The sequence below is a fragment of the Ixodes scapularis genome, unplaced genomic scaffold (genome assembly GCF_016920785.2).
Source record: "Ixodes scapularis isolate PalLabHiFi unplaced genomic scaffold, ASM1692078v2 PGA_scaffold3__209_contigs__length_174095766, whole genome shotgun sequence".
Taxonomy (NCBI): domain Eukaryota; kingdom Metazoa; phylum Arthropoda; class Arachnida; order Ixodida; family Ixodidae; genus Ixodes; species Ixodes scapularis.
The window spans coordinates 24,969,420-24,997,069 of record NW_024609868.1 but is presented as its reverse complement, the minus strand read 5'-3'; the positions used below and the strand labels follow the sequence as shown (position 1 = coordinate 24,997,069).

General features: G+C 46.9%; 1 protein-coding gene across 2 annotated transcripts in view; it reads right to left on the bottom strand.

Moving 5' to 3' along the window:
- Positions 1 to 27,650, bottom strand: part of LOC8036032 — a 409,910-nt gene that overhangs the window by 25,254 nt on the left and 357,006 nt on the right. For both annotated transcript variants that reach the window (XM_042292354.1, XM_042292355.1), the window contains exon 3: positions 4,015 to 4,245. In XM_042292354.1, the coding sequence (XP_042148288.1) occupies positions 4,015 to 4,245 (231 nt within the window). The remainder of the gene's footprint in view (positions 1 to 4,014; positions 4,246 to 27,650) is intronic.

The following is a 27,650-nucleotide window of genomic DNA, read 5'->3' as shown; positions in this document are numbered from 1 at the left end:
TAACCAGACTAAGGAAGTATTAATGGCTACACATTAAAAGCAGATATTTGATGAACTTCTCTACATGGCCTTACTGGTCATAAGCAGGTATGCCACACATGAAACATTTATCAAATGTATGACATAAGTTTATTTATCCCTCAAAAATATTGTTTATCATAGACTGTTTAGACAGCACATGACAACTCAAAACAAAATTAGGTTTGTTCATCAGGCCAAGAAGTTGTCTAATGTAACCTATTAAAAAGTTGCTGAACCGAAATTTGAATTTCCCCAAATAAAGCTGCAGAAGCGTTGAACAGGGCGCTACCAACTCCAAAACATCACTCATACACCGATATCTCAAACAGATGGCAGTACTTCTGAAAAAAGAGGGGTGCGATTAAGCGAGGACCATGACGTCACGATCCTTCCTGGAACATTTGAGATTAAGAGGAAAAGGCCTCGCTTCCCCTCCTCTTCGCTTCGGTTCATCAGCTCGAGGGGACAAAGCGAAGAGGAGGGAACGAGGATTGTGACGTTACATGTCTCGTCGGCCTCGTCGGCCGTGTTCAATCGCGCACTTCTTTTCCAAAAATACGACCCCCCGTTAGAGATATCGCTGTATGGGTGATATGTTTTTCAAATTTTGCAGCAACCCGCCTACCGCGCTCCAGCCTTGTTTTGTGAGCTCCGAATTTCGGTTCAGCACATGAGCGATGAAAACGGGCACCGCGCGGCAGTTTGCATAGCAAATTGCGCGGACGCTGTGGAAATTTCCGTGTGGTGCCCGTTTTCATAGCTTATGTGGGCCCTGCTTGCGCCCCGTTGAGTGCGCTTCTCACCGAGCACCAGTGTGCTGCGGAGAAGCAACACTCGCAAAAGCAAGCTTCGCGGGTGTTGCCTCTCCGCAGTGCACCGGTGCTCGGAAAGAAGCGCACTCATTGGGGCCGCGGGGACAAAAAGTACGAATTACACGAAAACGTCGTTCGAATCAAGCGGCATATGAGTTTTAAAAACATAACGGGACAAGCAACATTTTGAAATTTGTTTCAATTAACTAGAAGTACGAAATATTCGAGTTTGAATTATCACGAGCCTACTACTGAGCACGCTAGGAACGCCCTCCACAGCCCAGTAGACAAAGATGGCAGCCCACAAGAGGCGATTATTCGGATGGCCTGTACTCCCTTTCACATCAAGTCCAACCGCAGTCAAGGCCACAATACAATACGGCCAATCAAGCAGTGCCAAAAGTGTGCCGCCAAGTCGCTTTTACCGGCAATACCGACATGTATTGCCATTTCACTTGGTGCGTGATTATAAAGCTAAAGTTGTGCAATATGTTAACCGATAATGCACCATTGTTATCAAGCATTTTTTCTCAATCGGGTGGGGTAACTAGAAATGTTTACGCCAAGAATTTTAACATTCCGCTGTATCATAATATACACGGTCAAAGAATGATAGTGTGTACTAGAACACAAATATGTAATTCCTTAAGCATCCCAATAAAAGAAAGCAAAACGTTTAAAACTACACTTAAAAGGTTTTATATAGAAACAATTTACGAGTAAGAATTATGTTTTTGCATAGCACATGCATGGGTGCCAGGTAACCACCGCGTTATTTATTTCTGTACATTTGGAATGGAACCAAGACTAGCCAAGAAGGCTATGGATCCAAAAGTGTCTGTGCACTATGTTTTGTGTTTATTTTGAATAAAATTGAAATTGATCGATCGATTGATTGATTGATTTTAGTATGTTTGCTATCAGCGGCTAAACCAATCCTGCGCAGAAATGGGTGCTGTAACTATTATAAAAGTCGCCTAATGTACCATCACCTTTTAGTTAAACATTGTGTGTCTACCTTTGCTTTTATGTGTCTTCACTTTTTCTTCCCTGTCTTGGGTTAAGTTACGTCGACTTTTCTCCAGCTTCCCTGAGCGCTACCCTTCTTTCAATTACTATTAACTTTTTTCCTCCTTGGTTAACAGGTTTCCACTCTTCCTTTCCAAGCAATGGCTTAGAGGTGTATGTACAGAACAAGGGAACATCTGCTAAGGCCATTCGGTTCGCTACAAACAAAAAAAACGTTCAGCCTTCTACTCCGGTGAAGGAAGAGCAGCGGAGCTGTAGCTTCTGTTCTCGGCGGCGGCTTTCCAGGCGAGCGATCTGCTCTTCTTTCGCAAAGGAACCTGAAGCGCTCGACACAGTGCAACTTTAAGCGATAGCGGCCTTGCGGCGGTTGTGAAACCATTCGCGCTGCTGCGCACATCGCCACTCGTTCCGTTCCCGCTCTTCTTCCTCCGAAGAAATGCTTCCGCCATATATGAGCGACGACGGCAAGCAGACAACCGGTAAACACAACACTCTGGACAGCTACCGCCATCTATGAGCGACGGTGGCAACCAGAGGGTTGTGTCGGCCACGGGTGTCGACATTTGTTTGATACCGGACACGATCCTGGGGAAACTAGCCCTGAACAGCTCCGCTGTAAAACTGATGCGACTGAGCCGGTAAAAGCTGAGCATAGTAGTGACCGATTGGTTTGTTGACTAATTGGTTGGCTAATTATATTTTATTAGATATAAAGTCCCGTTCACACACTTGCGGTTCCTTAAAACTGAGTGCCTTGAAACCTCTTATTAAAATTTCTTAGGACGAGAGAACACACTGGCCTGCTGGCGTCATCTATGCGGTGACCCTGGAACTGCATTTCACAAAAGCGGTTTTTGCGGGATTTTCGAGGTCAAATGTGCAAAATAACTAGGAGAAAGGCTCGTTTATAACGTTGACGAAAGTTTTTTGAGCCAAGAAAGAAAGGATAATGCGCGAGAGAAATAGAAAATATGCGGGGCCGCCAAGTTTCCATTGCGACCCAATGGATTGTGCCAGCGTGTCCTCTCATCGTAATAGACTTTAAGAGGTTCCAAGGCACTCGGTTTTAAAAAGTCTTAAGTGTCTGACCGCGCCTTTAGACTGGAGTCAGACACTTGTGATTTGAGCGGAGGTGTGCAATTGTTAGAAACTTAGAAATAATTCGCGAGCAGTGTTTGCTATTCAATTTGATTCCAAGCACACCTTTATTAATCGAAGCGTTCGAGATTTTTCAAATATTCACAAATCAAACATAATGTCCTCAGAATTTTTTGATTTCTCGCGTCAAGTTTTACCGTTCCGAAGCAGCGCTCTGGCATCAAGCTTCACCGCATCGCACCTCTGCGCGCGCGCGCGTCAAGCTCCACTGTCTTGCACTGGTCCGCTAGGAGAAACGGCTGACGTGTCAAAGCATCCCGATTGGATCGATGGTCTCGAATGCTTTGCTCACTACTGCCGCAGTGGGATTGTCAGTGCTAGAGGCACTCGGTCATTGATAAAAGACCTGCGCTAAAGTATGGCTCGCGGCTCCCAATGATGACGGTCAATAAATGACTACGTCTCGTTAAACCAGTTTTGTCACTCTCCAAGCCACCAGCCACATGGGGAATCCAACAAGCTCGGCCTGCATCGGCTACGAGAACAGTTCGATCACAGATTTTAAACGTGGCGAAAAATAAATTCTCAAGCTATCTTCAAGTGAATAAAGTAATCCTAGCTTTATTTGCCATGGTACAGTACGTTTTATCCAACTCGTAACAGTAGCAGGGTGGAAATAACATATATATATATAAATATATACAACACGGGCACTTCATACCATCGTGTATATATATATATATTCTTGTCTCGGTCCGTGTTTTTTCGACGCTTTATACCCTTTGCAATGTACCAACCGGCTCATCTAAGCGCATTATTCTAAGTCTATAGACCTTTCCAGAAAAGGGCTGCTGGCCGGTTTCATTTTCCGTGTTCGTGCGTATCGCGCGTGATTTGCTCGCTTTCCGAAGCGACGCACACGCGCGTGCTGAGCTGTGGAGATCTCACGCTGAGTTGTGGATTTGTAAACATTGGAAAGGTCTATATCTAGCGAAAACCGTTTCTTTACAACACGCACGGCGGCCACCTCTTTCGTAGTCGGGGGCACGCGTACCTTCTGCAACATTGGCGCGAATCTTGACCTGCCACTGGATGAGAAGTTCTCTGGAGTCGAAGGCCAGGGCGAGCACCAGGTCGGGGCAGATGAGGGCGAGCGTGTGGCTCTCCTTGTCCAGCGTGAAGCCCGCCTCGAGGCCGAGGCAGCCGGCCAGGGACAGCGACGCCTTGGTCGGCCCGCTCTTGCAGCGCTCCCGGCTGTCCCGGTACAGCTGCACGTGGATGCAGTCTGCACAAGAACGGGACACAGGTATTTACCAGGAGCATCCTAAATACGGACATTACACAGTGTGTTCACAATAGATTCTACAGCTGTAAAACGAGCCAGAAAAATCGACGCCTGCATATACTCAAACTTTCACTGGACGCGCATTAACGTGGTGCATGTTACCTTGTGAAAAATATATATATATATAAAGAAAAACTTCCTTCCTGTAAAAACAAAAACAAAAAAAAGTTAACAGAGTTAACAGGGTTAACAGCGGACGTGTTCGCAGTCGTCCAAGTTAGCGACCGGGCTGTAACTTCTGGTGCCATCTTCCGATAGGAGCAGCGAGAAGACGATGTGCACTCTGTCGTTTGGCGCTCTCTAAATTTTTAGTCACGAAGGCGTATACTCCCTTAACATCTGAGAGAGAGGAGGTGGAAAACAGTGGAGCATTTGTTATTTCTATTTCTATTAGCAAGTGCGTATAACATGTTGATTAGAGGGAATACGAGGCATATTATCAAGACATTTGTTTCCCCAAAATACACTTTTTTACCTTCGTATGCTTGCAAAGGTTGGTTAACACCCGATATATGCACAAAGAACGTTTCGAAGTCTGGCGGCCAGGCCAGCAGAAAAAATGCGGTTTGCACGATTAAGATGTCTCGATCCTCTTTCTTTCACTCGTTTCTTCTAACCTAGACTAGGCCTTCTTTGTACCAATCAGCTAATGTTGCCAGTGTGTGAAGGAACTGAGCCAAGAACAGGCGTTTAAGAGAGAACGCTACGAAGTTCCAACACGCGCGCCTTTATCGCTTTGAAGTATGCGCGTCTCTTTCTCGATGGCAGCACCACTTTCACTTTCCAACAGATGGCGACACAGTGCGTGTCTCGCGCACGTCTCCCGTATTTCCTTCCCCTCATCACTTTTTTTCTCTTTCTCTTTTCCACGTACTTCCCACGCATAGCTCCCCTTTTTATTGCGTGTCCCCACTGTCCCGTCTCTTTAGCTTTCATTTTCTTGCGGTTGGTTAAACTTACAATTATCGTGCGCACTGCGGTGGCTTTACAGTTCAAGATTAAATTCGTTTCCGTGGCTCTGGAATTCCCGTGGGAGTTTGTGAACTTGCGAGATCATCAGGAACGCGACATCCTTTTATTTCTGTTGAAGTCTCTGACATCACGCCACTTCCTTTGGCGCTGCTGTCGGCACTGCGCACGCGCAAACGCTTTATCTCGCGCGAATCTGGCTTGTGTGCCCAGGCAGTGCCCACACTTGATGTGGGCAAACGCCGACTTGTTTGTAAACAACGTGTTGGTGTCACTGGTGCCTATAGTAGTAGTCTGGATCGCGGATCGGGAACCCGTCGGTGGCACCACCGGCGGCTATTGCTTGACACCGGGCGATACACGCGAGTCTATGGGAGAAACACACAAATGTAAGAATTTTGAAGCTTCCACGCGGTGCTCGAAGGCGATCATTATATCGGGTGTTTGGAGATCGAATTGGAGTTTGCCAAGCGTTCGAATGCCGTTAAAAGAAAAAAGCAAAGGGGCCGGAGCACCATTGACTGTGCCGGCGTCGCTTGCTTCAGTTGGTAAATGAATGACACGTTCAACGAATGAAGGGAACGCTCCGAGTATTAGTTCGTCACGAAAGCCCTCACTGCAGTTCAAAGCAAAAGGTCGCACCAGAAGTACTTTGTACAAGCGCTTGAAACGATGCAAATGTGCGAATGACCCCAGTAAAGGCCTTCTAACTTAACGTCTGCTAAGCTCCGGTGACTTCGAGATTACGAACGAATCCAGATTGACTCTCGGCAACCCTCGTGTCATTGAAACGCATCACAGTTTACGCTCGAAGTCGCAACCCTCGACCCTCAACCATAAAACATTTATTTTAAAAAATATTGATATTCTAACGCTTTTGATCTTTGCCCCCAGAATATTAACTATAATTCCCAGAAAACACGATACTATTTTTATACTGGAGAACAATCTACTAAGGTAGAAATAGCAGTTTTCCCCGTTTCTCCCATAGAGTATCATGCATTAGCTGGTGTCAAGCGAAGGCTGCCAATGGTGTGCGCGCCGCTCGACCCCAGCAAGAAAAGCTTTTATTCTGGATCTAGCCTACTACAGTAGAGATCATTCGTTAAGTATCAAAAAGAGCACTGGCAAAAGATAGTGGCAACAGATCAATCTTGATGAGCATCGTACCGGCGTGCGGTCGTGTAGCACTCATGCGTGATGCACGTTAAAGACCCCAGGCTAGCGGTTGTACTGCACTGGCTAAATTGCTCATCTACAGCTGGGAGGCAAGTCGCCCGTTGGGGTAGACCAAGTTCTAGGCTGTCTGAACATCCCCCCCCCCCCCTTTTTTTGAGAGAGAGAGAGAGAGAGAGATAGAAAACAATCATTTATTTCCGAGGGTGACATTTGCGAAGTCGATGGCGGTGGCTTCAGAATCAATGTCAGGCTGAGTCAAATGTGTGCGACGAGAAACTGAATGAGATGAGGAGACGTCGAGCCCTGGTTGAAAGGATAAGTGGGTAGACCTAAAGCTAGCTGCCTTTGAATACACTGCACTCGTCGTACCAGAACGCGGAACGCTGGACGCCGGCGTTCCAAGTTCTAATCCGTTTGACGAGAGCAGTGGAGACAAAGGCAGCTATCTTTAGGTCTACCCACTTATCCTTCCAACCAGGGCTCGGCGTTACAACGTCCCCGCGCGCTCTGGTCTCCTCATCTCCGTCAATTTCTCGTCGCATAAGGATTGGCTCAACATCAGCGCATACCCATCAGGGCCTTCGCTCCCACACGTCTTTGCTAAATTTAAAGAAAATAAAATTATAATGTTTTGGTGCTTTTTGATTGTTGTGACCTCGTTCAGTTATACTTCTCACAGTGTTTCTATTCTATTTATTTTTTGCTTTTTTTAGTTTGTTCTTTTTTGAAGCAACCGCGCGATGCTCCCGGAAGCAAGTTTCGGCTCATAACACTCCTTGTACGCTGTGAAGTTGGTCGAACACGGTATAGACATTAACACCGATGTGTATCTAATTAAATCACGCGACCGCAAACGAATACTGTTTTCGGAAGCCAACTAAACGCGTTATTAATTATGCTCCGTGTTTAACCATCTGTTATTCTGACCGGCTTTTTAGTTTCCGGCCTAGGAGCGATGCAAGCGTGAAATCAGATACATCGAACGATATTCTAGTAGACAGATTCTGTGGGGATCAGGAACTATTATCACCTGAATTTGGGGGCGCTCCCACGTTCAAGCGGGGGGCGCTGGGGATAGCAGAGAGAGAGAGAGAGAACACATCTTTATTGGCCCTTAGCTCAGGGTGTCAAAGTGGTGTCCAGGAGGACGCCATTCAGAAAGGTGAGGGGGTAATCAACGTTTTCTAATTGACGGGACTTCGGGTGTCCTAACTCCCTACCGGTAGATGCAGCGGTACGACACCCGAATTCCCGTCAACAATAAAGCGTTTATTACCTCTGCAATCCGAGTCAGCGGCGAATGGGCAGGGTTAAAAGGTGTTCACACACTTGCGTAAATGTGACCGAGCGCGACTGTAACGGCTTGCGACGTTAATTCTTTTACAGGTTGCTATGGCATTGGGGCGGTTGTAAGTGGCTTAGAACCCTGCTGTCATACCAACCTGTAAAAAGGTAACGTCGCAAGCCGTAAAGTCGCACTAGGCCCGACTGACGCAAGTGTGTGAACCAACTTTTAGTCCGTCACTTATAGCGGTTGGCGCCGTGCGCGGCGCAGTGCTTGCAGCGCCCCTTCCCGCTTGAGAGCGCGAGCGCACCCCCCCCCCCCCCCCCCACACACACACACACATACACTTTGAACGTTTATACAAGTCGCGCTGTCTCGTGCTGGGGTAGTGCTCATTGAAAGGGAAAACATATTTCGGCTCTCACCTTTTGATTTCTGGACTGATCTAAAACTGTTCAAGCACAAGTCCACCCGACGAACGCATTTCGTCTGAAGTCGCACGTCTTGTTTTGATCAAACGTTTATGCAACCCTGCCGGGCATCCAGAGGCCGAGAATTACACATTTTTGTTTTATCACTCTAGATATTTTTTGTAGAAGACAAAACAACACTGTAACCAGTTTTTTCTTTTCTTTTTTTTTTTAAGGAGAAGAAAAAAAAAAAAGACGGGGGTGGGGGGGGGGGGGGGAGTGTTGCTAGCTTCCTCCCCTTTCTCCTGGTTATGCAGCATGTCAGTCACCGAAAGCCAATGTTTTGCCACTGTCAGATTTCTCATTTGCGCGACCTACCCTAGCCTAGAAAATTATGCAATTTTTAAAAAAAAAAACTTACAAGTGGTATTTTGCCCGGACAATTTTTAACTTAGACCTCAGTATATCTACCCGTTCCAACTTAAAGAGACCATGAAATAAATTTTCGGCTGGGGGAAATGATTTTACATTGGGATTTTACTAATCGCATGTAGTTTAGTGGGCCAAAACATAAAGCGGTAGAAAGACGAAAGCCAGCTCTTCGGTACGGAAATTTAAAAATATAGCGGACTATTTGGTACCTCCTTTCCTTCGAAAGCTCTCTGCCCTTTCACTGTGAAACATCCGCGGTGCCAAAATGACGTCAACCGACCCCAGCTCACGCGTTGGACACGAGCACTGGGTCACTTGGACGTATGCGCTCGTGCATGATCAATCCGCAGACGAATATCTGGATTTGCGTTTCTTGGCCAATAATAATAATAATAATAATAATAATAATAATAATGCTTTTTATTCAAATTACAAATACATATAAATAATGCTGGCCTACAAAAGCAGTATCCTGCTTGTGCGTTAGTGCCGACACATGTCATTACCTGCGAATGACACGTTCCACTGTATGCTTAAAGGGACACTGACAGGGTATTTATGCTCGCCGAGGTTTTTAGTTGTACGTGACATATGAGAGCTCAACTACCCAGAACAGAATTTGCGGCTCGAAATTCGGTTTCTTTCCGCCCGAAAACCGCCGATCAAGAACTGGCCGGTTCGAGTCTCGCTCACTCTCTTTTTCGCTGTCACGGGCCGTTTTCTAAGGTTTAGACACAGCCACTAAATCTAATCATAGTGGTGGGTCATTGAAGGCACACACTCAATATTAAAAATAGAAACAAAAATATGAAACCCATTTTTTGTGGCTTCTAAAAAGCTGTAAATACGTTGATTGAAAAAAAAAAAAGTTCCAAGACAACCGGAAGCATTCTGTGCGTTCGTCGTTTCGCGTATCGTGGGACTCGCGGGGACGGCGATGGTAGCGAACGACGGGCGTAGGACCTCTATTTCAGAACTGTCGTTCGCGGTACCGGCGAATTCTGTCTACCGTTAAAAGAGAAATTTGGGACTGATCAAAAGAATTGGTATTCATCCCGTACGACACGCCCGGCCACCAAGCCGATTTGCACGAAGACGTCGCCGAGCCGTCGCTCCCTTCTCGTGGCTGAAGACATCGCTCGCGCAAACGTCAAGCACGGCGTGTCTACTTCGAGTTGAATATGCACGCGTACGATTTCTTTACTAGGTGCGAACGTCCCCAAAGTGTGGTGCTTCCCGACTTCGACCCGGGAGTGCTTTTGCTAGAGAAAAATCAACAGCAAACTTTCCAACTTACAGTTTACCGGCTGAATTGCTTGATTTCTCCTTTTGCTTTTGAGGTGAGGATTAAAGATTAAGGAGGATGGAGTTTCAAAATAATTTCAGGGTCCTTTTAAGAAAATGAAGGACAGGTAAACATATAAACAAAAAAGAACAAAGCGAGGGCGCTCGGTGTAAACAAATACAGCGCGCACGCGCTTTTACTTGAGTGGTGACATCTCAACCAATTTCCCGCCCAACCGGTTTTTTTTTTGTTTGTTTGTTGAAGTATGCGCAGTTTTGTGTGACTCTGCTCGAGAGCGTATCCTTGGCTCAAGGCTCCTATGCACAGTTGCGTTTGAAAGCGTGAAGCCTGGTTCAGACAGTTGCGTTTGACTGCGTTTGACTGCGTTTGACTGCGTTTGACTGCGTTTGACTGCGTTGCGGCTGCTAGAAACCGGGACATTCCTGATGCTTATATCGCGTGCCGAGATGATTCCTTGAATTGGATTCCACGCTTCATACGAAGCACAGATGTGCCGGTGACTGGCTTTCGGTTCTCAACGCAACGCAGTCAAACGCACTCAAACGCAAGTGTCTGAACCGGCCTTTAGTGCGTTTGATTGCGTTGCGGCTGCAAGAAAACAGGACATCCCTACTTCTTATGCCGCGTGCCAAGCAGTTCTTCGAATTGGATTCCACGCCTCATTCGAAGCACAGATGTGCCGGTGACTCTCTTTCGTTTCTCGACGCAACGCAGTCAAACGCTCTCAAACGCGACTGTGCGTATACGGACGTCAAGACGTCATTTTATGGCACAAGGCATGCGCTGACCCAGTCAGTGCAACGAAGGATGTCTTCACCCTGAGACAGACAGACATGTAGGCAGCCTATCTAGAAGCGATTCCGAATCTCAACGAGTGCACACATACACACGTACAGAGCAGCCTGGAGGAACGCAGTTCTTCGCATACGCTCAGCGCGATCGGAGCCATCCATTCAGCCCCGGGAGAAGAAGCCATTCCAGAGAGCGCCGTCGCGCGAAGGCAAATGAAGACGGTCCCCTCGCCAAGTGGCATTCCACGCGAGGCCCAGAAGCGGAGGGTCCGCGTCGTCGCTTGCTCCACTAACGAAGCCCCAACCTCTCCCTACCCCAGTCTAAATTAAAGATTAATCTCGGCTTCTGAAACACTCTCGAGGTTTCATTCTCGAGCGGAGTCGCGGAAGAGGGAGAGCCCGGGGCAAGGCGGCAGCCCGCGGTTCGCTCACCGAACAAAACGCGAGGAAGAAGCCCTAGACTCGCGCCTCTGGCTCGTTAAACATTCAAGCGCAATTATACACGGGCCACGTAATTCTCAAGCTGTTCTCAGCCGCCGCCGCAGAGGCGGAGACTCGGTGGCTTCCTCCGCTCTTTCCTCTCTTGTTTCTCGGCTAGAATTCATTGTGCGGCAGTTATGCTCGTTAAAAACTAACAGTGCGCTCAGCCTCCCTCGCAAGTGTCGGCGGCTGCAGGAAGGCGGTGATGGAGTCGCGGGTTTCATGCGTAATGCTGATGGGGGCTGTGGAAAGGCTTTGTGTCGTCATTCGTCCTGGAACGGGCCACGGTCTTGGAGAGGTGTTGGTCCGTGCGCTTAAAAGAGAAGGCGGGTCGCTAGCTAATATAAAAGTCTCTCGGTGGATTTTGAGCGATCCAAAAGCACTCTATCGTTGCGTCTTTAGTGCGGTAGATACGCTTGCGCGCCCAAGAAGACACCAACAAATCAATGAAACGCTCCAAAAGTGCACCAAATCTGCCAAAGAAATTCCTCGTAAACTGAAAATGTTCTTGAAGTGCTGATGATGTCGCCATAAAACAAAATGTTTCCTACATTAACCATACAAAAAAAGAAAAGAAAACAGTGTTGTGATCTAGTTCGAGTGCTAAAGGTGGCGACCTTACAAACCGTGATAATTACAGGATATATTGTATATTTAATCAGAGTACTTCTCTGTTCGTTGTTATCTTTTATTTCGAATCGATTCTAGCAGCACTCCCGCATAGTTTAGTCTAAAAAAAAATATTATTTGACTTTGTTAAAAAAAGAATCAACAGTTAGGTTTTAATGAACGGTAATGTAAAGCGACGAACAACAATTAGCTAAGCGAGAAACGAAACGAGAGTTCGTTGAATAAAAATTTGAAAAGAGAAAGATTCGGCAAAAACTTGATACCCAAGCTGGTTTCCTGTCGTTAACAAGAAACGAACGAAATAAATTAAATCTGCACGCACATATATCACGCGGATCTATGGAAGAAGTTGAGAGCAAAAAACGGATTCGCAGCTTCAAGTTTTCTGAGCGACAGAGCTATCAATCATATGGAGTGTAGGCCTCCCGAATCCTTAGCAAGGTGTTCATGTTCCTAATAAGAATACCTTAAAACTGGGACACGATTAGCTGTGTTTGAAACCTGCACCGTGTTTGCATCCTTATTTCCGTGTTTTCACAGAGCACGATGTTTACTTGTCCCGGCCAGCTCACCCGAACCACGGCGTTTATTTTAGAAAACAGCGAAGTCGTTAAACATGGGCCGAGGATCGAGTGCTCGTTAGAGCAATAAAATATAAATTTAATCTGTCGTTTGTTTTTAAAAAAAAGACGCGGTTTATCGCGTTAAGTAGTGCAGCATGTCTCCATAAGCAAAATACCGGATTTTATAAATTATTTGAAATCTATTATTTAAATACACGTCAGAGAACAACACACTGCAGCGAACGAGAAAAAAACAAATGACGTCAACGGCAGCACTAAAACGCCCCGACAATATATTTTCGGGAACGCGCATTAAAGCGCATGAAATAAAGGGGAACTGAAGCTGTTTTGTTTTTTGAGGGAACACATTTAAAGCATCTTCACTGGACCTTCAGGATCTCGAATATCCAGATTATTTGTCAATCTGGTGCGTGGAGGCTGCAGAAAATTATTTTCGAAGCACCGCCGAAAACCCTCCTTCCCAAAGCGTGACGTCATAAAAGGAGTTTTCAAAGTTTCCGCTATCCCGTATCTTCAGCGCCTATCAAAGCTACGCACGCGCACTCTTGCTATTCTTGAAAAGGTCAGAAAACGACGTCACGACTGGTGCCAGTGCGGGGGGATATGCATGGCAATCTTGCAATGGCACGTGCTACCCACACGAGCGACACGCGCTGGGCGACCGAATAGACCTATTGCTAAATTACCCAAGCATCAAGGAGAATGCAGGGTGCATGGGTGTCTCACGCGCCATCAGTGCTGGCCTCCAAAGTAGTGGTACAGTGTTCTAGAGGGGGTTGTAGTGGCAAGAGCGGCGGCCGCTTTGTGAAGATTTTGCGCGTAGACGACACCATGGCGCTGCTGTTCTGTGCCCTAGGAGCGCGCCCCCGTCAGCCCCATCATCAGCGCTTTAGGCGCTTACTACTGTGGTTTGACTGGAGCTTTTCGCGGTGCGAAACAACTGCTAATGGTGTTCTGTATACTCTGTTTCACCTTATGATGTACCGCAGGAAAGGCTACAAGCGCGAGCTCTTTGCTCTGGGGCACATCTCGGCGGCACACGCTCTCGTGAATTAAGAGCAGCTGCCAACGCTATGAGCTCGCGCTTCTAGCCTTCGCTGCGGAACAACATAAGGTGAAACGGAGTATAGTAAATTGTAGTTCTGCCTTTGGACTAATGCCTCTAGAGTGTGTGCTATCCTCTACTTGAAATATTCCCGTGTTTTGAGGGAGATTATTTAATTAATATCGACTCCCCCCCAGTACTGACACATCGTTCAGCAACGCTATCACTTGGGCTGCAGGCTTAATAGCTGCGAAAGAAGTTCTACGGTGCTACATTTCGGAGAAGCGTACCGCGTCACCCTCGTCGTCTTCTTCGTTCATCGCACACGTGCCATTAATTCTCCTAGGGCACAGAACTCCAGCGCCACTCGCGGTATCTACATCGACCGTCTTCACGCGCTTCATTGTAAGCGGGCGCCGCTCTTGCCACTACACCCTCTAGAACACTGTAGTAGTGCTTTTTCTAAAGCAATGCCTAAAACAAATTGCATCTTGCACGCGCGTTCGTCAACGTTTTATTTTGGTTATTTACTTCGAATCTTCTATACGAGGAAGTCGTGCGCGTGTGGCGCGTGGAACACCAATCCCTGCATTGTCCCTGATGCTTAGGTAATTTAGCAATAGGTGTATTATACTCCTAGGACGTAACGACTGGTCAAAGGTTTTTCGTGTTTTTCGCGTTTAGTTTACATCTTCGAGAAAAACGGAAGTGATATTCAGATTTACCGTATAAAACTACGCTAGAATCAACCTCTATCTCATTTTTATTGAAGTGTTTCAGCTTTCCTTTAAACACACCCCTACAATCAAGCGCTCTCACGCGAATCAGCGTCGAACACAAAGAGCATCGTCGCGACAGATAAAAACAAAGCAGAAAAAGACAACCCAACCCGAAAGAAAATCCAGCGCGCGCTTTCTGGCGCGAGTGAATTCAAGTAACGAGCTCGTAGCTTGGTGGCGGAGCACCTCGGGCTGGTCGAGGTCCTACGACGCGCCTACAAAGCACGCCAATTGCGACCCCTCTCCCCCGAAACCAATTGCCAGCTAGGAGCCCCGCAAACTCACCTGACCTGTCCTCGCCGCCGCAAACCTAATTAGGACCCACAATGGCTCTCCCCACCCTCGCCGAACCAGCGTCGTGCACGCCAAAGGCGACGAACCTCTAGCGTCGCAACGCGTTCGAGAAAATTGGCTCATTTAAGCTCGGGGAGACGAACCACTCCCCACGTTCAAACGCGGCACTCATCGGAGGAGACTTCGGGCGGAGGACTCTCTCTTGTTTGCTCGCAGCGCGTGCCAAATAGCTGCCACCACAGCCACTGCAGTTACCGCGCCTTCGTGTATGTACGACTTCGTAATTGGTTTAGGAGGAGGCACACTTGCTGGGCGGAGGCTAAGCTCCGCTCACCCTTAAGCTGACACTGTGGTGGAAGATACGTGCTCGTTGGACCCTGTTATACGTCCATCTTCTGCCACGTGATCACGCTCCTGTTCATACACCCACGCGTAGAGAGAGGGGCAGGTGATGAAAGGGAGGAATATCATTGGTTTGGCGAGTGCGTGGCTCTCACTGCACTGTCAGCTTGGGGGGTGAACGACGTGTAGGGGTGGCGGCATTCCCCGCGGCCAGAGTGGAGCTGGTGGCTGGAATGGTGTCCTGCGTGGCAGACGGTCATTTCAGGGGAGTTCCGAGGAGGCCAGAAAGAGTTGCGACGGGTAAATAGGGAAGCAGCCTCCTCGTGGCCGTCGGGAGGGATTCGGGGAGTGAGGGAAGGTTGCGTTCCATTAGGACGCAAGTTTGGGACACCCCGTGGGTAATGGGAGAGAAGTTTCCCCGCGATTGTCGGACACTGAGAGATTCGCGCCCATGTCAGGAAGCGCTTGAACGCGATAAGCCACGCGAACACAGTCGCCTGCCATCAAATGCGATGGTGCATTTCAATTAAATTCAAAGACAAACGCAACAAATTTAACGACGGTGAAAATATTGTTTTTGTTGTCAAGCCTGACACAATTGTCGAGCGTAGAATACCTACGTCAGTCATCATGTGGTTCGGGCCATTATGGGTTGAGTCGTTTGTTCCACTATGAGTTACGCAACCAGGTGCCGTGACGTCATTTGCCGCTAAAGTTAGCAGATCGTAATTCCGTTTATTTCAGCGGGTGAACATACGTTATGATTAAATAAAAAAATTAATTGATTAGAAAAAACGAAAGCCGTTTACAACTCCCTGTAACGCCGAATTAGAGCGCAGCTCTTGAGGAGGGCGAGGGGAATTGAAACGGAGGGGAGGCTATGCACCTCCTCCTCTCCTGCTCGCCTCCCATATTGGGGAAAATTTTCCGCTAAATTTAGCGGGGAGATTTTGCGCTAATTTTAGCAGGGAAAATTTTCCGCTAAATTTAGCGGGGAAATTTACCCATAATGCACCGCGCGGTTATGCCGACGCCGACGGCGTCGCCGGAGGCGATGGCGACGCCGACGCCGCTCAAGCCGGAAACAGGCGCCTAAGAGCTGCGCTATAAAAAGCCTCGCGAGGAAGCCGACTTTTCGCCAAGAAACGTTTTCAAGGCTGTTCTCAAACAACGCTGACAAAAACTGTTGTTTCTGGCAGATTTCAAATTGAAAACCTACATATTAATATGGTTTTTAATATATAAAACGTACTCTTTATTTAGTTTTTTAATACAGAAACCGGAACTCGAGTGGTTGTAGAGGTATCCACGGGACGTAGCTATTGGTTAAAAACCCTTACACGCCACTACCTTTTCGCAAAAACGAAGTGGGAACAACATGTCGAGCTTTGCCGGCGAGTGTTCTTCTACAACAGACCCATCCAATTCAGGACGGCTCTCAGCGCGTTGGAACGAACGGAACAAGAAGGCGCGACAATTTTTTAGACGGAAAAAGCTCATCCTAGTCTTCCGCCCATCGGACCACGGTGGCCGTGTCGCTTATCTCCGCAACACCGAACTCGGTCCGGGCGTCGGGTGCGCTGGAGCGTCCCGTATCGGCGGCCGGGCTTTTGCAGCGGAGGTGGCGACGCTGAATCATCGGTCCCATTGGCGGGGGCCAACGGCGAGCGGAAATTGTGCCGACAACATCGGAGTCATTTATCGGTATAATAGCAGCGTTCCCGCCCCCCCCCCCCCCCCCCCCCCCCAAATCGGCGCCCGATCGGATACGCATTAAAGGCCTGTCTGCGTCAGCAACAACAATATGTTTGCTTGTTTGTTTGTTTGTTCTTCCTTCTTTGTGTTTAGGTTGCTCTGAGCGTGTATAATGTCGAATAATAATAGTCAGAATAACAGGTCACACTGTTCAAGCCGGGGTCGCACGGATCATACACGATACAAACGACAGTCTGCAAACACGAGTCACAGCAATATACGTGGTTCGAATGCCGCGTGTTAAGTTTTCTTTTTGAACTCGTTGTCATGCGGCATTCGAAGCAGGGATCTCGCGGTGACTCGCGTTCGAATCAGTGTGCAGACCGTCTTTTGTATGATGTATTGGCGGCGAGATGCTTTGGTGGCGCCCTCCTATGGTTACCTCTTGTGACGTCATTGCATTACCTTCGGAACAACAGGTTTGATGGTGTTTGTAACTAGAATGGTGGAAGCTTGAAATCATAGCACTCTCAAAGGAACACTGCCAACACCGTTAAAATTGAAGTTCTTACTTTACTCTTATTTCTGTCGATGAAAAAACCTTTGCTGACGTCATAGTCAGCATTCGGCCTATCGAGGAAGACCGACCACATCGACGCTTTCGATCGCTCCCGTCGCCAATAAGCAGTGAAACCCCGGCTATACGGAGCGGATTCGTTCCGTATTAGGCGCCCCAAAATAGAAATATAAAGGATTTAAGTAGATTTTCCTCTAGAAAACAAGGAAAGTGATTTAAAATTCATGGCGATGAAGGAAGCTGCCCTTAGTATTTATTAGACAAAACTTCAATGAAAAAGAAAAAAAGTATCTCTTTTGTATTTTGCCCAACAGAAGAAAGCTGTCCGCCTTTCGGCAGGAACGACTTGCCCCAAAAAGTTTTTCTTCTTGTATGTTTTCTAGAACCTGAAAACATTTATTGATGTTTAGAGCATGCGTACGTTTCAGTGTCGGTTTTGGGGTGGTTGTAGCGGAGGGCATATAAAATGCTGAGCAAGAAAATATATTTATAAATCGTATTCATTACCATATTTTTCGAACTAGAATCCGCATACGGTGTAATGTCTGCATGGGAAAAGTTTGGCTAAAAAAAAACTTTTCTCTACATATTGTTCGCACACAATGCACAGTCAGCAGGTAAACATATTTCTCATACACATGACACCTTCAAACGCTTGCTTCATTATCCCCCAAAAAGTGATCATCAGAAATTATTAGTAACATAATCTGTCATTCACAAAACCCGTCTTAACCTGTCATAATAAACTATCTTTAAAAAAAAATATATGGATCAAACGTGTAGCTGGTCCATCCAGGGTAAATTTTTGAAATTTAAAAATGTATGGTTTGTGGACTACGGTCTGGAAAATATAATCTATAGTATTGTTCGTTTCTTACGCATTGGATTAAACTTTATTAAGTTATCTTTATTTCTCTAGGAACCAGAAGCAAAAAATATATAGGTACAAAAAAAAAAAAACAAAAAAAAACAAGAACATTAACTATGTTTCTTTTCATCCCGGCATTGTAATTTCTGGAGATCTAAGAAAACACACTCGTCAAACTCTCCCAGTCGTAAACCTTCGTTGTAAGTGACGGAAACGCAAAGAGTCGTTGACAAACCTGCACTTCACGAGCGCTTTTCTTAAAAAATTGTATTCATTTCTTAAAAGCGGAGTTGGTGAACCATACTGGACGTGACTGAATTTTCAATGACTAGATATATTATTTATATAGTATTTCGGAAACCTTTTAAAAGCGCTGCTTTGCCAGATATCTGACGGGTTTTTACAGTTCTCCAAAAGAAATGAAGCTTTGACTTCCGCTACTCTTGTCGTTTGCTTCCTTATTTTACTTAAAATATTCTTTAAAAAAATTTAACAGCGTAGTGTTTTTCGTTTCTAACATTTTGTGGGTGATACGGATCGTTACCAAATGTTGATAAAGGAAGTTTTAAAACACAAGAGCACGTACGTGAACAAGACGCAAGTAGACGTGTTGAGCGCTACGACGCCTCGACATCGAGACTAAAAAAAAAGAAAACTAACAAATTCATAACGTCATTCGGGTGATTTTCATCGACTCACGAGACGTATAGGCTCACGTTTCCGATTCAATCAAACCGCTTCTCCGAAACCACAAACCGATATTCGCCACAAAGTCGGACATATAATTCCCACTTCCAGATCGATGCGAATGGCAATTTCCCGGCGACGTGGGCCGGGCGTTGCCTCGACGCCAATCCGACGGGGTGTCTATTGCCTTCGGAAAAATGATACGTGACAGGCTACAACCGTCGGGCTCCCCCCCCCCCCCCCACACACACACATACACACGCACGCACACACAAATAAATAAAAATAAAATAGAACGATCTGTTTAGAGAAGCGCCGGCCACGGAACCCGCAACAGCCAACTTGTGGTCGCGGACGCGAGAGAAAATTATCGGAAGCGGATAAAAAGAGCGAAGAGGAGAGCCAAACGTTTTGGGCCGCGCGCGACGCGTGCACTTTTCGCTAGCGTATAACTCGCGGTCGATTGCCGCTGGTTTAAACGCTGGTACAACCAGAACGGAACGAGATATCTCTCTACACCGCTTCCAGACTCCCCAATCGGAGCTATAGTCACTGCAAAACAAACAAACAGAAACAAAAAAAAAAGCTTTGAACCCAGCACAGCCTTTACTCTGCTCTTCCCTAAGCTGACAGTGCAGTGGGAGCTACGTGCTCGAATGTCCAACCAACCGCCTGCCTTTCATCGCCTGACCTCACTTTCTGCGCGTGGGCATGCACGGGCGGGAGCGTGATCACGTGTCAAAAGCTAGACCTATGACTGGTCCAATGAACACACAGCCTCCACCGCATTGTCAGCTTAAGGGGTGAACAGAGTACAGCACTGCCGCCCGGAAGACCAGGAAACAAAAGGGAAGTAGCAGCGCGGGTGGGGAACAGTCCTGTTTCGAAGAAGAGGCTCGCTGTATCCTCTTCCTTCCTCGGATGCCGGCAAAAGAAATCAATTAACGACTGCGGGCGGGGAAGACCGCTGCCCTCGGCGAGTGAGCCGGTGGGGGGGTGTCCGGCGGACGCTTCTTCGATCAGAGACCCTCTGGCGATCGATTCGTGCAGCGTTGGCGGAGCGCGCCGGCGTCTCGGCCGCATTCCGGCGTTCCCATCGATTCAGCGGCGGACAGGGACGAGCGCCGATGGATACGTAACGATGGCAACTATGGGGGGGGGGGGGGGGGGGGGGGCGACACATGCGCGCCGAATTTGGAAGTGCGTGCGTGCGTGTGTAAGGGGGAGGGGGGGGGCTCTCCGGGAATCGGGCGTTTTCCGCGGTCCATTCATGCATATATATGCGCGCCGGACACTGGGTGAGCGCGTGCATCAAGGGGTTTCGGTGTAGGAGTCGCCCAACGTCGATCCTCTTCCCCGAAACTGGATACATAAAAGATAGGGTGGTCGCGGTTAATTTGCCCCCCTTTTCTTTTTTCCGAGAAACTACTGGCCCACGCGTTTCGCTGGTACTCTGGCTGGTACGTTTGTATGGGGCGGGTATTCAAAAAATTAGCGTGGTTGTAAAGGAGTGTTTCTGATGGTCGAATTTGGCTTTATTTTTTGCTTCTGTTCGTTCATTTATTTGTACTGTTAGCGCTTTTGGAGCTGTTGCATGACCGCTTAGACTAGAACTAGCATGAAATAAAGAGAGAGAACGAGAAACATTTCCAATAACCACATTTCGAGAGCAAGAGAGTAAATACAATAACTGAAGTGTCGGACAAACAAAAATATTTGTTTATTAGAATTTAAATAGTTAGAAAAGTTACGAAAAGTAACACTTTCCTATCATGCGTTCTTCGGGCATGCCTCTCGACGTTCATAAGATGGCACTTCCACCAAAAGTAACAAGATCAAGAATCACTCAAAAAGTTTACAAAATAACCTCTCTATAAAAAAAAAAAAAAAGAAGTTCAGGTAGTACGTATTTGTACAAAAAAGTCTTGAAGCTGTCAACCACTCGCACCATTCGTCACTGCGACGAAATAACAATAGCATAAACTATCGTTTTCGAAAGTGCTCGGGACGAGGTTATCTTTCCGAACACCTAACCCGAGTTCCATCGCAAATCACGCTACGAGGAGGTTTCGGCGCCAAGACGGAGCAGAAATAGCGCTAACATAAGCATATTGTCACGCTGTTTGTACGCGCCTCAGATTTGAAGAAGGTCTCGAGGTATGTATGTGTATATATATACATATATATATAAAAGGCGCGCATTTTCGTGACATCGCTTCAAAGAAACCGCGGCGCTCGACCCTATGTGGCTGTCGGGTCTCTTCCACGTCTACAAAACAACAATAACAACGCCAGAAATGACAATAAAAAATGACGTCCTTAAATTAAATTTAACAAAGAAAGAAAGAAGTGCCAACGATGAGTGTGCCGAATATTGAACAAAGGCAGGATGGATGGAGATCTCAGCGAGCAGTGCCGTCGCGGACAGCCTGGAATGCGTCTCCGCCACGCGCTTTCCTTTCTGGTGACCCCAGTTCCTCCGGAATGCCGTGGCTGTCCGCCATTTGTCAACCCCTGCTCTTGTCGGGGTTTCCGATAGCGGGGGCCCCGAAGGCGCTCATGACGTCAGCGAGGGACGTCCGGGGAAAAACCGTTTCATCATCGGGCGCAGATATGGAGATGATGGGGTAGCTGCAATGGCGGCTTGCACCATCATCGTCGAATTTGGCCTTCAAACTGATGGGAAGCGTGAACACATCGTAGCTTTACCGCACCGAGCTCATCTACCGAGCTCTTTTGGAGTTTCTTCAGGAAAACTGCCTTACAACTTCGCTTTAACGTCGTCGTCTGCGAGCTAACTAATACTACACCGTGGTCAGCACTAAGCATTACAGTACACACCGCCAATATGAGTATGCAAATGTAATGTTCAACGCGGGTCAAACAATATGCTACAGTTCAAATTCATCACACACTGAGTCGCCATCCTATAGATGCCACAACGTGGTTCTACGAAAGACGTACCCCCTCTACATTTTTGCGGTGAATTAATCAACGCATATTATTGGCCTCCATGGTTAAAGCCTACTTTTAAGTCGTGGTTACCGTGGTTGTACCATAAAACATGAAACAAACAAACAAATTGCTTTAGATTGCTTCGTCATGTTAGGCGTGTAAACAAAGAGTAGGTAAGCTATATTCGGACGGCTTGACGTTAACGAACTTGTAGCAAAGGTGTGTCTTACTTGAAATTCAAACAATATCGAGTAGTCATTTAATGAGACACGTATGTGTAGATAAATATAATGACGCGACAGAGAGCTGCTTCGTAGCGTCCCGCAGCGTCGTCCCTATGACAGGGGTACACACGAGGAGCCGCTGGGGCAAAGAGAGCCGTCGCCCAGACGCTCTTGTTGCCCCAAAGGATCTCGGGGATTAGCGAATCGGGGAGGAAAAAGCAAATGAGAGAGCGCGCGGACAATATGCTAATGAACGCTTGCCATTGGACTGCGCGGACGCGATAAGGACCTGCTTCCCGAGACGCTGGAAGCCTGAGAGTTCCAAGAAAAGAAGGAGAGTTAAAAGAGAGAGACAGAAAGAATTGAGAGCAAGGTCCAGGAAACCGTAGCATATTCTCAACTTCGCGCAAGCATTATATGTGTAAAAAAAAAAAATAGCGAAACAAATATTAAGTGCCAACGAATACCTTTTTTTCAATTTTCCGGGGGAAAAAAAAAGTTCGGCAAAAGTAATTTACATATTATTCTCTGGATCGCCGAAAGGTTTGCGACTTGCTCGTGACGGAACGCGTCCCTAAGTACACTGACACATGCCGTTCAAGCAAGCAAGCGCAACTCGATCGAGAATATAATAGAATGTAATAGAGTTTATTCACGTGAAATAACCGATAGAAATAGTGCTGGCTTACGAAAGCAGATCTTACTTGTGCGTATAGGTCAGACAACCGGACAGGGTGATGTCCCCGGACAAGCGCAGTGGCTTGTTAGGTCAAAAGAATGCTTACGTAATCACGCGTGTCAGGGCTTATACTCGTATTGCCTGCCACACAAACAAAGTTTATAAACCGTTTTTCGCTTGTTGGCAAATTAAATTATTGCTATCAGGGGAATTTGACCTGACCGGGAGCAGTTTTTCATTAGTTTCTCGCCTAGTAAAGACGAAACCATACGAGGGCTTACAAATAAAGATGGAAGCGGACCTTAAAGTAAATACACGCACACAAACACAAACACGCACACACACACATACTCTGGAGAACTATACTTTAGTTTCATAGAGCGAAATATTGTTCCTTCCAATAAATGCCCATATTTTCGTCTTTAAATTTTTCGTTTCAGCTCTATAAGATTCGAAATTCCAGCGAAGAACGTGCTCCAGACAAAACCGAAACTTTGTTTGCAGGCAATCGGTCAGTTCGTGCATGGTTATCTCGAAAGGCGCACATTTGCATGAAGCCACGCCACCGCTTCCTCCGCAGGCGTAAGACTCGACTTCGGGCGGGCGGTGGGTTTTCCAAGGGGGGCGGACCCTGGGGGGAAAGCCCGCGCAGTCGTAATCGCCTTAGCCCTGGACCCCGTTCTCCTGCCTTTGAACAACATCTGAGCCGGATTCCAAAGAAGCCAACCCTTGTTCAAACCTGGGCCACGGCTTATCGCCCGGGCGCAGGATCCCGCCGCTGCCGTTTCTGGAACAGGGAGCCCCTCACGGCCCGATACCACGACACACCGACTCGAGTTGTTGGTCTGGTCGCCGATCATAAGAGCGAATCTTGCTCCCATCACAGATATCATGGTGATTATACTGTCCTCCGATTGCGAACCAGAAGAGTAGAAAATTGTGGTTCTTAAGGCAATTAAGAAAGTAAGCTCACGCGTTTTGCTTTAGTTGGTATTCGACTGCTCGGATTTTTGTATCCACCCGATCGCCATCAGGTGCGGCGTTCAAAGAAAGAAAACGGCTTGTATACGAGTTTCAAAATATATAAACAAAGTTATTTAGGCGCAAAAGAAAAAAAAATTAAAAGCCAGACTAATTTCGCAAGTAGATACAATATAATGGAGGCATAAATTCACGAGTTTCTGTCCTTCGTGGACTCGGTTTTGTGTCCAGATTCTCCACAACTGTTCGCACAAAGCGCAGTCCTCTCAAATTTGAGACTTCTTCATAGAGCAACGGCTATTTATCTGTTCTAAACGTCCCCTGGTGTGCTTTTTCTTTATTTTTATTAACGTGCAGCTGGGGAGAAAGCAACAAAGAAAGAGACGAGTAAAATTACAATTTGTCGTTGCTTCCGCCGTCGGTCCTTTTAACCCGCGGCTTTTATCTCCTAGCTCTGGCTTCAAGCTCGTCATGGCTCGTCCTCGGGAACCTTCCGGAAGTGCGCGGGGAAGATTCGTCCATAACGGTCGGGCGGCAGAGATTCCGCTCGTGCGGTAGGGAAAGTTCCACACGCGGTTGGCATTCCACCGGGGGAGGCGCGCCTTGGAGCAGTTCTTGAATCGATGCCACTCAGCGCTTTTACCTTTCCTCAATAAAGTTGGTTGTGCTAAGTGCTATCAAAAGTACACGTGAAATAGCAAACATCTGCAAAGTTTCTTGGTTATATGAACGGTCAAGTCTAGAAAAAAAAAAAAAGTGTGACTTTTCCGAGGATCAGCAAAGCACCCTTTATTCAGACAGCTATGTATATACATATATACAGCCATAATGGATATTTCCTTTTTTGTTTTCCATTCATTTGGTCGCTTCACTTCATCGCAACAAACGGTAACACGTTACGAAATCAAAAACAAAAAAAAAAAAAACAAAAAAAAAAAACACCGCGGTCTCTCGTGGCTCGACATACTGGCGAGACACGGAAGGAAGGGTCAGCAATTGAGGCTCTAAGTTGACGTACGCTGGATGCGTCTCTAGTGGGTGAATGAATTTATAAAGAAAAAAAAGCAATGAATAGGGTGTATTCACTGGCGGCCATAATTATGTGCGCGACTGCTGAGCGCGAGCTGATGGCGTGCTTCCGCAGTTCTTGTGCAACGTGCATTCCGCACCATCCATATTCAGGGTCTCAGCAGCCTATTAAAGTGAGCTCGCTCTGAGAATGCTCTCTAAACATCGCCCTCAGATACGGCGTCCAGTGAATGCCTCCTATTTGGAAATAAGTGGTTAGGCTTTCAACAGCGTGGTCACCTTTATACTTGCGGAATTAAAGCCTGGTGAGCTCAGATTCACCTGATAAAGCTACGAGTCTGCGCCAGTAGTTTTTGCGGAGGCCAGCATTAAGTTGAAGCGAACTATAGCGAGAATGCCGAAAGCTTTATTTTTACGTGATCTTTATTGTACCTCTAAAAGGAGGCCTTCCACAAAAGTGAGGCAAAACACATTCAGGTAAAAAAAAGTTCGCCACTTGAAAGAAAACAGCAACAATAGAGCAAGGGCAGCCAGAATCCAGGTACGCGAAGCGAGCTACAACCATGCACTTTCTCGGAAATGGACACCAAAAACCAAGGAACAAAAGAAAAAAAAAATCCCAAAACATGCATTGCCCGAAGAAAAGAAAAGTGATACGAACAAAAAGGTAGTATTTTCCACGCAGTGCGGTGAGCAATGTACGCGCCGAGAAAAGAACCGGACGCAAATTCTTCGCCACTCTAAACAACGAACTGCATTTCCATTCCCCACTCCGATTTGAAACTTCATTCCAAACTAGCCCCCCCCCCCCCCCTTTCCGCCCCCAAACACGAGAAAGAACTTCCTAGTCCCCAAACCGTTCATGTCGATCTCATTACTTCTGACAAGTTTCTCTCGTTGTTTGTGGTAATGTCTCTAGAAATCCAATAAACGCAAGAATGAAAGAAATAAAGTATGCAGGGCGCAGCGATTGACCCTTCAGACCTTCCAACACATAAAAAAAAGAACAAATAACATGCAGAGGCGCAGCGATTGACCCTTCAGACCCCCGGAAAACAATGAGACAAGGGCCCCCGGGATTCCAAATGCCATTCGTACGAGCGCTGCTCGCGTTTCGCGAAATCAATTTGGTCCCGGGGCGAAGGATTCACGCGGCGTCTGATTTCGACGTGAGCGCGTCTGCGGGCTGTCAGCCCCAGCTCTCCAAGGCTCCCTTCCGCCTCGCGGAATTTGCCCGCACCCAATTGGAACCAACTCCAGCCGAGCGCGCCAAGGGGAGGAAGAGGTGGCCGGCGTGATTGCCGGGAAAGCCGGCTGTCCAGTGCGCGTCGAGCGAATGAAAGTCGTACTTGGAATCCAGAAATAAAAATAAAAGTTCCCTCAGGTACACCGTTCGGTGTGGACCCGGGATTCGGGAAGTTAGTTCAGCGCTACAAACACAACAAAATGTAGCGGGGAAAAAAAAGGTTCCCTCAAGTATGTACTTGCAGTGAGTGCGTAGGGATGTCGATTGAAGCACTCAGCGGCAACCATTGTCGGCAACCTGACTTGTGCCTCCCCGTGTTAGGTGCGTGGGCCAGAAATGCCGCGAAGTGCAAAATGTGGGCGAACATAATCACATTTTCCGCTCGAGCTTTACACTCCTCTGCATAAGAAAAACAATTGTTGTTTTATTTACCATTAAAAACATTGTGGGTTTCGGGTATGATGATAGTTAGACGCGCGCACTAGAAAAAGGTAGCGCCAGGTTAATGACAGAAAATGAAACCAGGTATTTCGGCCCTGGTCAATAAAATTCGCATCGCAGAAAGCAGAGACTCGGTGAGGATGAAACGCTAGCGGTGGAGGTAAGACGATACAGTTTGAGAACATGACATTACCTGAATTAAAGGATAAAACAGAAACAAAATTGATCCATGAGCCAACGCCCATCTATACTCCTTTCACGAGCACTGGCGAAAGAAAAGCAAATCTGAAAGCCATGTGCCAGCGCCTATGCCTTTGCCTTTGCTGCACACAACTTCCAAGATAGAGTGTAGGCTCGGTATTTCTCACACAGGCGACAACGATATCGCGCCTTGGTTTTACAAATATTATGATTAGATAAAACATATACAATGTATTTGAGGATCGGGAGGAGGTGCTAATATTTCTTCGGGCTGCCTAGCTGATACCATGTTCACCGAGGCTAGAGAGCTCATGTTAAAGATGAGGTAAATGACCACGTCCCCAACGGTGGCTCAGCAGATGGTCTTATCCGGGATTGATGGATCCAGTACAAACTCGCGCGAACGCTGCTCTAATCGACACAAATCACTAGGAGCATTTTATCATATGCTGTCTGGAGTCGACGTCAAAACTACGAGATAACTCGTAAGATAGCTATAGAGGTCCCTCGGATACATCGTTTTCATAAAGTAAGGTGCATGCCCCGTGTAATCTTTAAGTACTACAGGGCGAAAGCTAGGACGGCTAGTTCATAGCCTCAAAAAATAAAGTGTAGGAAAAAAAAAAAAACAGAATCTTGAAGATGGTAATAAATTTACGCACGGGTCTCCATTCGCAGAGCAGGGATATATACATTTACACACGTGCTTTTTGCTGTAACCTCCGTCGCTGTACCAAGACTGCAAAATGGCCCGCTAGAGCTTTTCAAAAGAGCCGAGCGGAACGTTTTACAGCGCTTATGGTCTTTAATTCTCGTTTCTGCGCAATGTCGAGCTTTTCGGTTTTCCCCTTCCATTTAAACGTAAAAAAAAACAAAAACGCCGACGCCATAAAACAATCATTTGGGATAAAACCTCAAAACCACGGAAGCTATATATATATATAAATATATATATAGTTTTCAATTTGAAGCGAGAGCGACGCCGAATGAACACGGCGCACTATCGCTCCCTAGCGGCGCCGGCGATGGGAGGCGCTCCACTGAAGATCCGCCATTCCCGCTGGTCCCACGGGGTCACGGTACGCAAGATACAATCAGTGCGTCCAATTAACACTATCCCTCCCTCCTTCCAAAAATATAATAACAAAAGAACAGCCAGCCGCCTTCTTTTTATAAGCGGAAGGCTTACAGGGATCAGCGCCACGATTGCTGACGCGAGAATTAAAAGTTATCCCG